General features: G+C 62.7%; 2 protein-coding genes across 3 annotated transcripts in view; one reads left to right on the top strand and one right to left on the bottom strand.

The window, feature by feature from the left end:
- MTREX (Mtr4 exosome RNA helicase) overlaps positions 1–1,456 on the bottom strand; it is a 34,944-nt gene extending 33,488 nt beyond the window's left edge. The window contains exon 1 of the mRNA XM_045839862.1: positions 1,063–1,456. Coding sequence (XP_045695818.1) covers positions 1,063–1,190 — 128 coding nt within the window. The 5' untranslated portion in view covers positions 1,191–1,456. The remainder of the gene's footprint in view (positions 1–1,062) is intronic.
- Positions 1,457–1,505: 49 nt separating this feature from the next.
- Positions 1,506–12,200, top strand: part of DHX29 (DExH-box helicase 29) — a 36,199-nt gene continuing 25,504 nt past the window's right edge. The window contains exons 1-6 of one of the 2 annotated variants that reach the window (XM_045839860.1): positions 1,506–1,783; positions 6,421–6,494; positions 7,908–8,021; positions 8,950–9,079; positions 9,859–10,007; positions 11,450–11,578. In XM_045839860.1, coding sequence (XP_045695816.1) covers positions 1,609–1,783; positions 6,421–6,494; positions 7,908–8,021; positions 8,950–9,079; positions 9,859–10,007; positions 11,450–11,578 — 771 coding nt within the window. In that variant the 5' untranslated portion in view covers positions 1,506–1,608. The remainder of the gene's footprint in view (positions 1,784–6,420; positions 6,495–7,907; positions 8,022–8,949; positions 9,080–9,858; positions 10,008–11,449; positions 11,579–12,200) is intronic. The other variant, XM_045839861.1, reaches the window with a different exon arrangement.

Raw genomic sequence — 12,200 nt, forward strand, 5'->3', positions numbered from 1 at the left:
GATTCCTAAACTTAGAATTCCTAGGTCAAAGGGTGCATAATTTTGCTAGGTGTTGCACAGATTTGTACCATTCTGTGTTCCCAACAGTATGGTAGGCAGAATGAACGTCCCCCCCTCCCAATCCCAGCACCACGGTCAGAACTGATACAATGCTATCTATCATCAAACCTGCAGACTTACGCAGACGCTGCCAACTGCTGTCATGCCCTTTGTAAGAAAAGGATTTGGTACGGGACCCCACAATTGGGCTGTCATGTCTAGAAATAACATTTACAAAGCATCTCAAGAATGGAAATCTTCTTCTTAAAGCGTAGGCTTGCTATCTATGATGCTTTACTTCCAGCTTTTCTACATAGCTCAGGAGATCCGAGTATGCAAGTCCCACGGAACAAGCACACCAAGCTGTAGGAGAAGTAACTGGAGAGAGACCTAGGAGTGTAACATACGGCACTATACTTTCACGTGTCAGCCTCTCCTTGTTCTGTAAACAATTCCGTCCACTTTCCGTGAGATATCTGCACCAATAGTAAACTCGGTGACCGACAATCGTTGAAAACTTACACGACCAGGCCCTTTACACATTCTGTGACTTACTCGTCACGACAGCCCTGGTGGCAGGCACTGTCATCTCCTTCCTTTGGGCTTGGAAATGGTCGATTTCTCTCCCTTCTCCCCTCGCTTCTTTCCCTTTCCCCTGCAAGTCAACTCGAGTCGGGTTTTCCACGCTCCTTAACCCTGCACTCAGCTGCTGTCTCGCTCCGTGCATCAGGGACCACCCGTCAGACGCTGCTTTGCAGCTGTTCACCGCCCGGGACCCGACCTCACCGGCCCGCAGGCCCCCGCCCCGGCGCAGACACGCGGAGGCGGCCACGCGGGCTCCAGCGCCAGGCCTGGGCCCACAGCGCCTGCGCACAGCGGCGACGCCGGCCGCGGCTCCCTCGGCCCCTGCCACCCCCGACACCGACTCCGGGGCCACCCTGCCCGCTCGGGCGCCGTAAAAGGCTCGTCCTGTCCCCCGTCGGCGCTAAAAACCGGAAAGAGGCCGTCGGCCAACCCCCTTACCCGGCCTTCTCCGCGGGCCCCGGAGGCCCCTTCCATTTCCCCTTGTCCTTGTCCTTCCCGGATCCCGGCGCGGCGGCAGAGTCGTCCTCGAACACGCTGAACAGCTCATCCCCGAAGGCGTCCGCCATCTCCGGGAGCCGCGAGCGCGGGGCCGTGACGCCCGCGGGCGCCAACGGTGGCTGGGGCGAGACAAAAGGGGTCGAGCTGCCCGGCCCCCGGAAGCTTCCCGGACTACTTTTCTCCTCCGACGGTGCCTTCCTCTCCGCGCCCGGAGGCCTTCCCGCCCTCCCCGAGCTCGGCGCGCTCTCCTCTCCCCGCTCTCCGACCCCGCGTGGGCGGGCCGCTCGGGGGTCCCGCGGGAGCGCGGCGAGCCCGGCACGCCGGCGGCGGGGGCGGGGCCTTCGTGCTCCCGGCCAATCGCGAGGCGGCGACCGCCCCCGGCCCGAGAGGCCCGGATGGAGACGCGGGCCGGCGGCGCGCGGCGCGCTCGGAGGCTGTTCCGGGGCCGGGCCTGGGCCGGGCGCCGTCTTCCGCCGGGGCTGCAACATGGGCGGCAAGAACAAGAAGCACAAGGCGCCGGGCGCCGCGGCGGTGCGCGCCGCCGTGTCCGCCTCCAGAGCCAAGGCCGCCGAGGCCGGAGCCGCCCCCGAAGCGCAGACCAAGAAACCCGCGGCCAGGCCGCCCGCCGCCGCCGGCCCCCGGGAGCCCCGCGTCAAGCCAGGTACGAGCGGCCGGCGGGCCCGGCTTGGGTCCCGAGGGAGGGGGCGCCTGCGCAGACCCCGGCCGCCTCGCGGGACCCGCCGGAGGTGTCGGGGCCTCCCGAGCCGCGACGGGCCCCCGTCTACGCCCGCTCTTTCTCTTCCGAGGACAAAACCAGGATTCCTGCGGGCTGGCTCCCGGCGCCGGGCCCCCTCCCCTGAACCGGCCGCTGCCGCCATGTCCAGCCGCGCCGTGGCGAAGCCACGTGTGGAGCGAGCCGGTGCTCGGGGCGAGTCCGGTGCTGACACGCCACCTGCGGGCTGGCGCGCCGGGACCCCGCGCGCGACCTCCACGGCAGCCGCGCGCTGGGGCTGTGCGTGCCACTCGGGGGGACAACTACTGGGCAGGCGACGGCCCCCGAGCGCGACAGGTCCCGGCGGGGGCAGGTTTCCAAAGACGAGCGAGCAGTCACTCGCCGTGGGTTCTGCTCAGCTGGTCTGCCTGGGGTTCTCACCGACACGCGCGGGCAGCTGTCGAGCACCTGCTGGTGGCTGGCCTCTCGCCCGCCCCGCCGGCCCCGGACGCCGGGGTCCGCCGGGGTCCGCTTCGGAGACGCGCCCTGCTGTGTGATCCGCAGGGGCGCAGAGAAACGCCCGGGCACGGAGCGTAGCACTGCGCTCCAGCTGGACGGCGAGGGACAGCGCTGGGCCTTGCCCTTTTCACTTGCCCTCTTGGCGCCCAGTCTGGGCGCTCCCGAGTTCCGGGAGCACCGGCCAAGCCTTCGTTTCTTTTCCCCGCTGCACCTGCCCTGCTCGGGCGTCGGACGGGGCGGGAGGGACCCTGCACCTCCCACTGCCTTGCACAGCCTCCGGCTCTGTGATGCCACCCGCACCGTTCAGTGGTGTGACGTCCTGGACCTTCTTTCCAGCCGATTCCTAAGCCCCACCTTCTGCCGAGGCCACCCTGGGGTGGTGTCGCCGCTCTAGATGCAGCAGTGGGCACTCTGCCTCCTCGGGTGCACCCTTGCCGTTTTCTCCCAGTGGAATGCCCAGCCTGTCCGTAACACTACAGACCGAAATCCTGGGACACCCCGCCCCCCGCTGTGTCAGCTGCTTTTGTCATTCCCCCGTGTCCACGGCTCATGCACCGTGTGGTTTGAATATTCCGTCTGGTGTTTAGATCTTGCCTACGGTGTGTGAGGAAATGCGCGTTTTACCTGCGGGAGGTCGGAGCTGTTTCACGGAGCACAGGAAGGCCCCTCAGTGTCTACTCCGGTGCTCTGCGTGTGTCACTCAAACAAGCCGTAGGAGAAGTGGCAAGGAGCGACTTAGAGACATTGTTAAGGACAAGACGTTGAGACAGAGAAAATCAGAGAAGGGCTACTAAATTTGTAGGGAATTTTTTATAACTCGAAGTTAATAGTATGTGGTATAAATAACATGTGGCTACGCAGAGCGCCGTGATGCAGACCCTGGCTCCTGGGGTCCGCCACGTCGTGGATGAGACACGAGATGTTCACACGGACCACCGAGTCCTGTGGAGGGAAAGGGACGGCGCGGCTGCTCTCTCAAGGGGAGGGAAAGCCTAGGCCCTACCCTGGGCCTGCTTTTATTGCTTTTCTGGGCACATTGCTTGATGGTCCTCATTTACTGTGCACAGGCTCCCTGTCGGTGGTCACCTTTTACAGAAAACCAAGGAGAGGATGCCACTAATCACATCACAGGAGAGGGATATTTGCAAATGCGAAGGGAAAAGTGGTTGAACCAGGTTACACTCCTCTTTGGGAGGTTTAGCACAGATTTTAGGAAGTTACTTTAAAGGTACCTAGTAAACGTTTGCTGCCGCAATTCAGGGTGAGGGAGTTTTAGCAAAAGCAAATCTCAAAGCGGCCCAGGCACATTGCAGGCCTGACTCCCCACGGGAGAACCTGTCCGTGGGCGTGGGTCCTGGGCATCTCCGAGTGGAGCTGGGCCCACGCCACGCAGAGCGGTCTCCTATAACACCACGTGATTTTTTTTCTTTGTGTTTCTTTTTGTTTGGGGATGTTTTTTAAATGACGAAATAAGACGACTTTGGGGAAAGAGTGGGAAGTGTCATCGCTGGCCTCCACCTCCACTGCCGCCCTTCCCACAGCTTGGGGGGCGCGTGTGGCCCGCTCTCCCAGAACCGCCCCCTCCCCAGCAGTGGCTCCTGGCACGATTCCGGGTGTCCCGCCACTCCGGCTTCCGTGTTTTCTCACCCCGCGGGTTCACGAAGTAGTTTCTGGGGAGTTGCTATGTGGCAGGCAAGAGGTGAGGCCCCGGGGCCCCCCACGAGCAAAACAGACCGAGACCGCTGCCCTCGGGAGCCCACAGCCCGGCCTGGGGGTGGGGCGCTCACAGCACCAGGCTCGTGTCTGGGACAATCCTTAACCCTAGTGGAGACCGCCATCTGAGCACGGGGATGAGACTGGGGAGCTGGTAGCGTGAGTACACTCTAGGGCCCCCCAGATAAAGCAGTGAGGACCGTGACGGTCGGAAACCAGGGACTCGGCCAGGAAAAACTGGGTGGCGCAGTCTCTTGGTCCAGGGCCGGGATGGCTTCCCCGGGGAAGCCTTGAAGTGAAGGTACGTGGTTGAGGCCCCAGGACCAGGGCAGAGGCCCAGGGCCCGGCTAGTTGCAGGGAGACCAGAAGAGAGTCCGTGGGCGGGGCCTCAGAGGGCACCTGCGTGGTTATCAAATGGGGGAGGGAGGCCACAGCTGGTGCGCCTGGTTGAAGGGGTTGTCAGGCGGTCTGGCAGCGTGGGCACGCCCAGGACCCTGACCGCCCCTTCCCACACCTGCATTTACTCCCTGTGTCCCCTGCGCCCCCCCTCCCCAGCATCTGCGGGTGCTCAGTTGCTTGACAACTCCTCCAGACTGCGGCCTGCATGCGGACAGGCACTGGGTCCCTCCGCAGACAGATGCTGTTGGCCAGAAGGGGACGCCGGTCACGGGCACTGGCGGCCTGTGTGGCAGTGACAGTGGCCACGATGGTCCCTGGGGCACGTGCAGCCCCGCAGGCGTGGAAGCAATGCCTCCTGGAAGACCCTGGCGCCGGCGGTGCCTCTGTGTTGGCCGAGTCATCCTGAGGGGCCGCTGCGTGTTTCTGTGCTTCAGCTTCCATGATCTGGGGGCCGATTGCGTGTCACGTTGGTCCATGAACTTGCACTTACAGATTTGAAGTCCGTAATACCTTCCGCCTCGGAGATGCTGCATCCCAGCATCTTTGCTTCCGGCCCTGATTTCAGTAACTTCCTCCATCTGAACCGGTAAACCGGAGCTTCCGGAGGAGGGGCTCTCCGCAGCGAGGAAAGGCCCTGGCGGGAATCTCAGGCGCCGGACTCGGCACCAGAAGGGGAGCCGTCCTCCTGCCGTGGCCTGGTGGCTTTGACTTGTACTTGGAAACGGGGTCGCTGATGTTCAAGTTGGAGTGCCTGTCGTCGCCCGGTCCCTTCGCTGTTTCCGGGGCCACAGAATGGGGGCCGGGGTGGGAGGCCATCGGGCTAACAGCTGACAGGGGACAGGAGAGGAGGCCAAGGGACGTCCAGGTGGGAAGGTAGCGCGTCCCTGGCAGCTGAGTGCGCCCAGCCCGTCCGGCGGCCTCGCCGGCCCCTAGAGACAGCACTCGCCGTTCCCGTAGGAGGGGCCTGGACCTCCGGGTCTGCCGATGGTACTGTGTCGTGTGCGGCCGGTGTAAATGCACTCTGGGAGGACTTCCGTCAAAAGTTACTAGAATTCACATTTCAGACTCTGGAGTTTTCGCCCCCACTGGTTAAAAGCCGTGCAGGAGCGTGTTTCAGGGAGAATCTGAAGCTGAGAGGGCCTGCCTGGCGCACCTGGTTTAGTGAGCGATGGCTCCTCGTTGCCCAGGCCTGAGAGTGGTGACTGGGTGAGCGCGTTCAGAGACCCGGGCTGATGGCCCGTGAGTGCCTGGCGGTGTGTGTGTGTGTGTGTGTGTGTGTACGCCGCCCCCTGCCCCCATGTGGACACAGGCAGGGCGTGTGCAGGAGGGGGCAGACAGGCCACGTCTACGGCCACCGTGAGCCTGGAGAGGCCGGCGGGGCTCTTGCTGGGAGCCTCCGGGGGGCACGTGGGCCTCCTGGCTCTCGAGTTTGGACTCCAGCCTCCAGCACACATGAGAGACGGTGCTCCTGGGTCTCCAGCCACCCAGTGAGTGGTGGTCCGCGGCAGCAGCCCCCGGGGACCAGCAGGGCGGCCTCGGCCTGAACTGGAGATGAGAGAGGAGCCTTCCCCCCCTTCCCTGTTGCCCGGGGAGGAGTGCCCCTCTCCCTAGTCACCCCTCCTCCTGGCCAGGCCTCTGTCCGCTGTCCCTGAGAGTCTTAGTTCTGCCGCGCTCCAGGCAGAGAAGCACCTCATTTCTAAAGTAGGAAGAAGAAGACAGGTTTACTGTAAAAGTGGTGCAGGTGTTCTCACGTGGTGGGCAAAGGGTCACCCCCGCGAGCACTGACCGGTCCGTGGTTGTGAGAACACGCAGAGAGCCGTGGGGACCTGTAGGTGAGCTGGGGTGGGGAGGGCTGAGACCCAATGGTGTTTAGCAGCCTTTACAGAGAAGCTAAAGTAGTGTCATGGATAGTAATCATTACATTGCCCTCACTTTCCATTCTCTGTTATGTGCAGGTCCGAAGATTTATAGTTTTAACTCTGCAAATGATTCCGGTGGTCCTGCAAATCTGGATAAATCTATTTTGAAAGTAAGTAACAAGCTTTTGAATCATTTCAAGAAATGTTCCCTTTAAAAAAAAAAAAAAGAGCCTTGGCTGGTGTGGCTCAGTGATTGACTGTGGACCTGCAAACCAAAGGGTCGCAGGTTCGATTCCCAGTCAGGACATATGCCTGGGTTACTGTCCAGGTCCCCAGTAGGGGGCACATGAGAGGCAACCACACACTGATGTTTCTCTCTCTCTCTTCCTTCCTTCTTCTGTATCTAAAAATAAGTAAATACATGAATCCTTAAAAAAAAAAAGATGTATTCTGAAGTATAATGAAAAGATGGGGTATCTAGAGTTTTTGGAAAGAGTGCGTTGACCATGCATCTGTATGAAGCAAAGCAGATCACGCACGCGTGTTGGGCGCTAGTGAGACGTCGGCGAGCCTGGGTGTGGCCAGGCTGGGGCGCACAGCACATCCGGCTGGCTCTGCCCCGGTGACCCTGGTCGGCCTCCTGCCCACATAGATTGTCGGTTCCCGCCCCGTGTTCGCTTGGGCCCACGGGGCTTCGTGAGGACAGCAGGCCCCCGCCCAGGGGCGCTCTGCCTCGAGTGCCCCACCTCCCACCTCCACCTGCCAGGTCTGCGACCTTAACGCGTCCTTTGTAAGTCACCAGGCTGGTCTTCTGGGTGGCTCCATGCGCTCTGGTGTGCCTTTTAGAGCAGCTGCCCTGCGGGGTTACAGTTGGCTGTGCTGGGTGTGTCTCCTTCGCTGCACCGAGTCCCCGGAGCCTGGTTCTGTGCTCACCCGCAGGAGGCACTCGGGAGAGGTGTGAGAAGGGGCAGCTGTCCGCGTAGGTGCCAGTGCGCCCTCAGGTTGCACACGGGAGGCAACAGGGGATTATTACCCAGCTGATGGGAAGAAGCAGGAGCCCAGCTCCAGAAGCCAAAGGAACGTGCGACCTCGTCACCACTTCCACAGACTTGACCGTCGCCGGCTGTGCCCCCCGTTGGTGTGGCCTCCGTGCACCCGGGCCGTGTTCGGCTGGTCTGCGTTCAGGGGAGCCCCGGGCTGCACCCCCGGGGTCTGACTGACGCAGGGTGGTCCGGCGCTCTGGGCTTTGGAGCGGCCGCCCAGGGAGGCGTGAGGGCACTGTCTCACTGTCTGGGATCACGCGGCTTCAGGAGGCTGCTTTAGAAGAGGGTTTCTTCCTTGCCGTGTGTTGCTGCTGTTTCCACGTCCCACTTTCCTTAAATGCGCGGTCCCAGGGTCCTCTAATGGATGGCAGCCCCAAACAGGGTAATTACTCTATCTGGTTTTAGCCGAAAGCCTGGCCTCGGTTGGCAGGAACAGAGAACACTGATAGACTTCACATTACTTAATTTTACTAAATGTAATTTCATAGCTTAGCTTGTAATTGATCTTTTTTTTTTTTTTTTTTTTTTTTGCCTCAACAGGTGGTGATCAATAACAACCTGGAGCAGAGGGTCATTGGCGTGATCAATGAGCATAAGAAGCAAAACGATGACAAGGGGGTGATTTCCGGGAGACTTACCGCCAAGAAGCTACAGGTATTGGGCCCGTTTTCTGGGGCTCCGTATTTCCCGCGGGGCACTGGCAAGGCAGCGGCATGCGTGAGACACGGTCACTTAGTCGGCCGGCCAGCCCCGCCTGCGGGAGCAGGGCGAGGGCCGAGGGCCGAGGGCCGAGGGCCGTGTGCGGGCCAGGCCGGGCTTCCGAGCGGCAGCAGCAACGTGGGCACTGAGCCGCCCCCCAGGCCTCACTTTGTCCCGTTCTGTGGGCGCCGCCCTCCCTGTTCCGTGCACAGCGGTCCCAGCGGGCACGCCGCCCCGTCCCTCCAGCGAGGGGCGTGAGGCCGGGAAGGGTCACACCAGGTACAGCCTGAGGTGGTTCATCCGCCCGTCAGGAGCAGGGTGAGCAGAGGCTGGCTCTGGACCCAGTCCTGTGCAGCTCTCAAAGGTCGTGCCTTTGACAGCGTGTTCGCACGCCCTCCTTCACGTGCGAGCGTGTCCGCGGACGCACGGCCCGGGGCAGACGTGAGAGCGTCCCGAGTGCCCACGCCTCTGGGGAAACGTGTCGTTAGACCCTGCCCCGTGGCTGCGGAGAGTGGCGAAGAGTTTCCATGACTCGGGAAGGTGCTTACCTCACAGTGCTAAGTGAACTTTGTCTTCGCAAAGCCGCGGACACATGACTGAAGGGACACGTCATACTGCAGGAAGCACGTTCAGACAGTGAGAATGGGAGCGATTTCTCCCGGCGCCCCCCCCCCCCCCGAATTTATCTGTGGTTCTCAAGTTCTCAGTGCAGCGAGCCCCTTTGAGTCTGAGGACTGCAAAAAGAGAAAAGAAAAACGTTTTTGGACACTTTCGGAGTGGTCACTGGTGTCAGAGACCCTGGGTTAAGTAAGACGCACGGGAGGGTGGTGCTCGTGATGGAGGAGGGGGCGGCGGCGGAGTGACCCTTCCGCTGCCCCGACAGGACCTGTACACGGCGCTGCAGGCGCTCTCCTTCAAGACCTCGGACATCGAGGACGCCATGAGCAGCACGCTCCTGCAGGGGGGCGACCTGCACTCCGCCCTGGACTGGCTCTGCCTGAACCTCTCCGACGGTGAGCCGCGGGGGGCCGCGGGGGGGCGGCAGGTGGGCGGCCGCGAGATGCTTTCCCTTTCCGGCGCGGCTTTGGAACTGGGTGCAGCACGGATGATGTTTGCACCGAGCTTTTGACTCGCACTTGAAGTTTTTCACTGGCACGGTGATTTTTTTGCTAGAATGTTCTCGCTTTTTTTGTTCTTTTTGGTGTCGCCTCCTTCGAGGTACAGTCTATGCGGGAAGGTTGTTTTTTCCTGTGCTGCTGTCAGCGGTTCGTTGTACAGCGCACTTACTACTGCAGACTGCCCAGGTCTGCCTGCCTGTGGCCTGCGAGGCCGGGTCTCCTGCTTTTGGCTGGAGGCGGGGCCGTGGGGCCTTGGCTAGGTAGCGTCTGGCTCAGCAGGTGGGCGAGGGTGGGACCCTGGGCGAGAACTGGGAGTGTGCGCTGCTTGAACGGCTGGCTCAGGGCACTGCCATTGGCCGGAAGGAGCGCCCCGGGCAAGGGAACGGCTGGGTTCTTCCAACGGAAACGTAGGGGCCGTAGGGGCCGGCCACCTTGAGGACAGAGTGCGTGGCCGGGTAGGCGGGCCGGCCGTCCTCTGCCGAGGGCCCCTGAGTGCGGTGTGACGGTGACCGGGGCTCATCGCAGGGCCTCTCTGGGGATCTGAGGGGTGCGGGAGCACCCGGTGCTCTCTGCCCAGGCGGGGTCTGTGTGTGTGTGCGTATCTGCGTGCACACAGTGAGACTGTGTGTCTGAGGGTCATGTGCGTGTCTGTCTGCGTCCTCACCTCTCTGCAGACTCGCTGCCCGAGGGCTTCAGCCAGGAGTTCGAGGAGCAGCAGCCCAGAAGCAGGCCGAGGTTCCAGCCCCCTCCGGGGCCGGCCGCTGTGCCGCCCCCCGTGCAGCACCCCACAGCCGGCACACCACGGGAGGGCCCCGAGAGCAAGGTGACTGAGGGGTTGGACGTGTGAAGCTGGACGGGATTGGGGGGAAGCCTGCGTGGCTGCTCCTGACGGGGCGCACGTCGGGGTCGCTGTGACGGCGCTCCTCGCCGCGCGCAGCCCACCGGGCTGCGCGGCTTCCCTGTCCCGGCCGCCGGCCGTGGTCTGCTGCCGCCTGACGGTCCACTCACAACGTGGGGGCGGAGACCAGCGATGCCGCGTCCTGCCCCAGGAGTCCACGGGCCGGCCTGGGCTCGGGCGGGCCTCCCTCTGTCCCCCCACCAGGTGTCTCCTGGGGCTGGAGTGCTCGGACAGTGGTGTCTGCCTCACACCGGGGGTGCCCGGTGGGCGGGGCTGGCCCGGACCAGCTGCGGTCTCTCACACACGGAGCTTCGTGCTGCGGGGGCTCCTGAGAGCAGGTGTCCCAGGATGCGCAGCCTGGGTGTGCCGGCCTTCGGGCCCCTGCTGGTATTGCTCTTGCTAACAGCCACGTGTCAAAGCGACTCGCAGAGCCACCTCCGGCGTCTGTGTGTGGGGCGTCGCAGGGAGGCGCGTGAGCACCGGCAGGTGCAGCTCGTCGGGGCGTCCCACTCGAGCACTCTGCGCCGTGCAGAACGCCTGGGGGCCCGCACGAGCCAGAGCACGTGCCGTGCCGGGGGAATGAGTGGTCTCGGAGAGGCAGGCGCGGGGGCGGGGTCTGGAGTGGTCAGACGCACGGCGGCAGAGCAGGGCCGCGGTCTCCGGGGCTGGGAGCAGGGGTGCGGGCCGCTGTCACTCGGTGGCTGCAAAGTCTCAGTTGGGCAAGGCGAGTGCATCCCGGAGACGTGCAGCCCACCCCTGTGCCTCTTCTGACGGCACAGCGCCGCGCACTCGAACATGGGCTGCGAGGCCGGGTCCCAGGGTCAGAGTTCTGACCACGCCCCGCCCCCAGCCCCAGCGTGCCCACGAGAACACGAGGTCAGAAGTCACCATGGGAGGTGAGGGGTATGTTCAGTGCTCGGTGGTGGTGGCGGTGTCGTGGGCCTGTGCACGTGTCCAAACCCACCACCACCATGAGCTCAGTGACACCTCACATGTGTGTTAGTGTGCAGCATGCCATGTTTCCACGGATACATCAAATGCGTCACACCTCAGTAATGCTCAAAGCAAACAAAAATAAAATACAAGTATCAGCCTCATAAAACCACAGTCTGTAAGGAGGAACACTTGCTTTTTGGTTCCCAGCAGTCCTTTCATTTTTGCCCCTTACGTAAACATGCAGGTTCAGAGTTTCCCTAAAGCAGTGCTGACCTCAGCCCTCCCGCCCCTCCCTGGCCACCAAAGAACAGACTTCCGAGGCTGTGCCCACTGGTTTGGGTGTAAAGAGTCGTGCCGGCAGCGTCCCTTGGTTGCGGTGTTGACGCCCTTTTGTAACTTTGGTTTCTCAGGTATTTGTTTTTTGTTCCTAGCCAAAAAAGGAAGAAAAAAACTCGGAAGTGAACATGAAAGAATGGATTCTGCGGTACGCTGAACAACAGAACGAAGAAGAAAAGAGCGAGAACTCTGCAAGTGTAGAAGAGGAGGAAAAGTTTGACCCTGTGAGTGGAAGCTTGTGTTAGACTTCCGGCTGGAAAGCCTTCAAGACCCCCCCTCGGGCAAACCGGCCCGTCTGCGAAGTTAAACACGCCCCCGTGTGGCCCGCCCGTGTCCTTCCTGGGGACTCGCTCCGTCTGGTGAAGATGTGTGTCCACCAGTGGACACGCACACGACCGAAGTGCACGGCGCCTGCGCGCGGGAAAGCGAGCCGCTGGCGAGGGCGGCAGGGGCGGGGGAGGGCGGGCAGGGGTCGTCCCCCAACCCTTCCCTGGCGGCTTCCAGGGGAGCGGCCCGCGCAGCGCGGCGGAGGCCGAGCGGGGGGAGGAGGCTCCTGCAGGCTCCGTGAGGGAGCCGTGGGGGCAGCGGACACCCTGCCTTCCTCGGTCGGGTCGCGCGGGGCTCACACAGACGCACACGCTCGCAGCCTCGCTCGCCCGCACGCGGCGGGACGGGCAGCTTTACTGCAGGCGGGACACGCCTTTGTGAGGCCGGCTCGGGGGGAACACGGGTGGGGTGCGGGACAGCCCGTGTCACGGTGAGCCCACCGCGGGGGACAAGCGCAGAGTGCAGTGCTGGTGGTCTCGCGGGTGCCCGAGACCACGCCAACGCCCCCTGGAGCCCTTC

The sequence above is a fragment of the Phyllostomus hastatus genome, unplaced genomic scaffold (assembly GCF_019186645.2).
Source record: "Phyllostomus hastatus isolate PE091 unplaced genomic scaffold, TTU_PhHast_1.1 phas_contig_329, whole genome shotgun sequence".
NCBI classification, from domain to species: domain Eukaryota; kingdom Metazoa; phylum Chordata; class Mammalia; order Chiroptera; family Phyllostomidae; genus Phyllostomus; species Phyllostomus hastatus.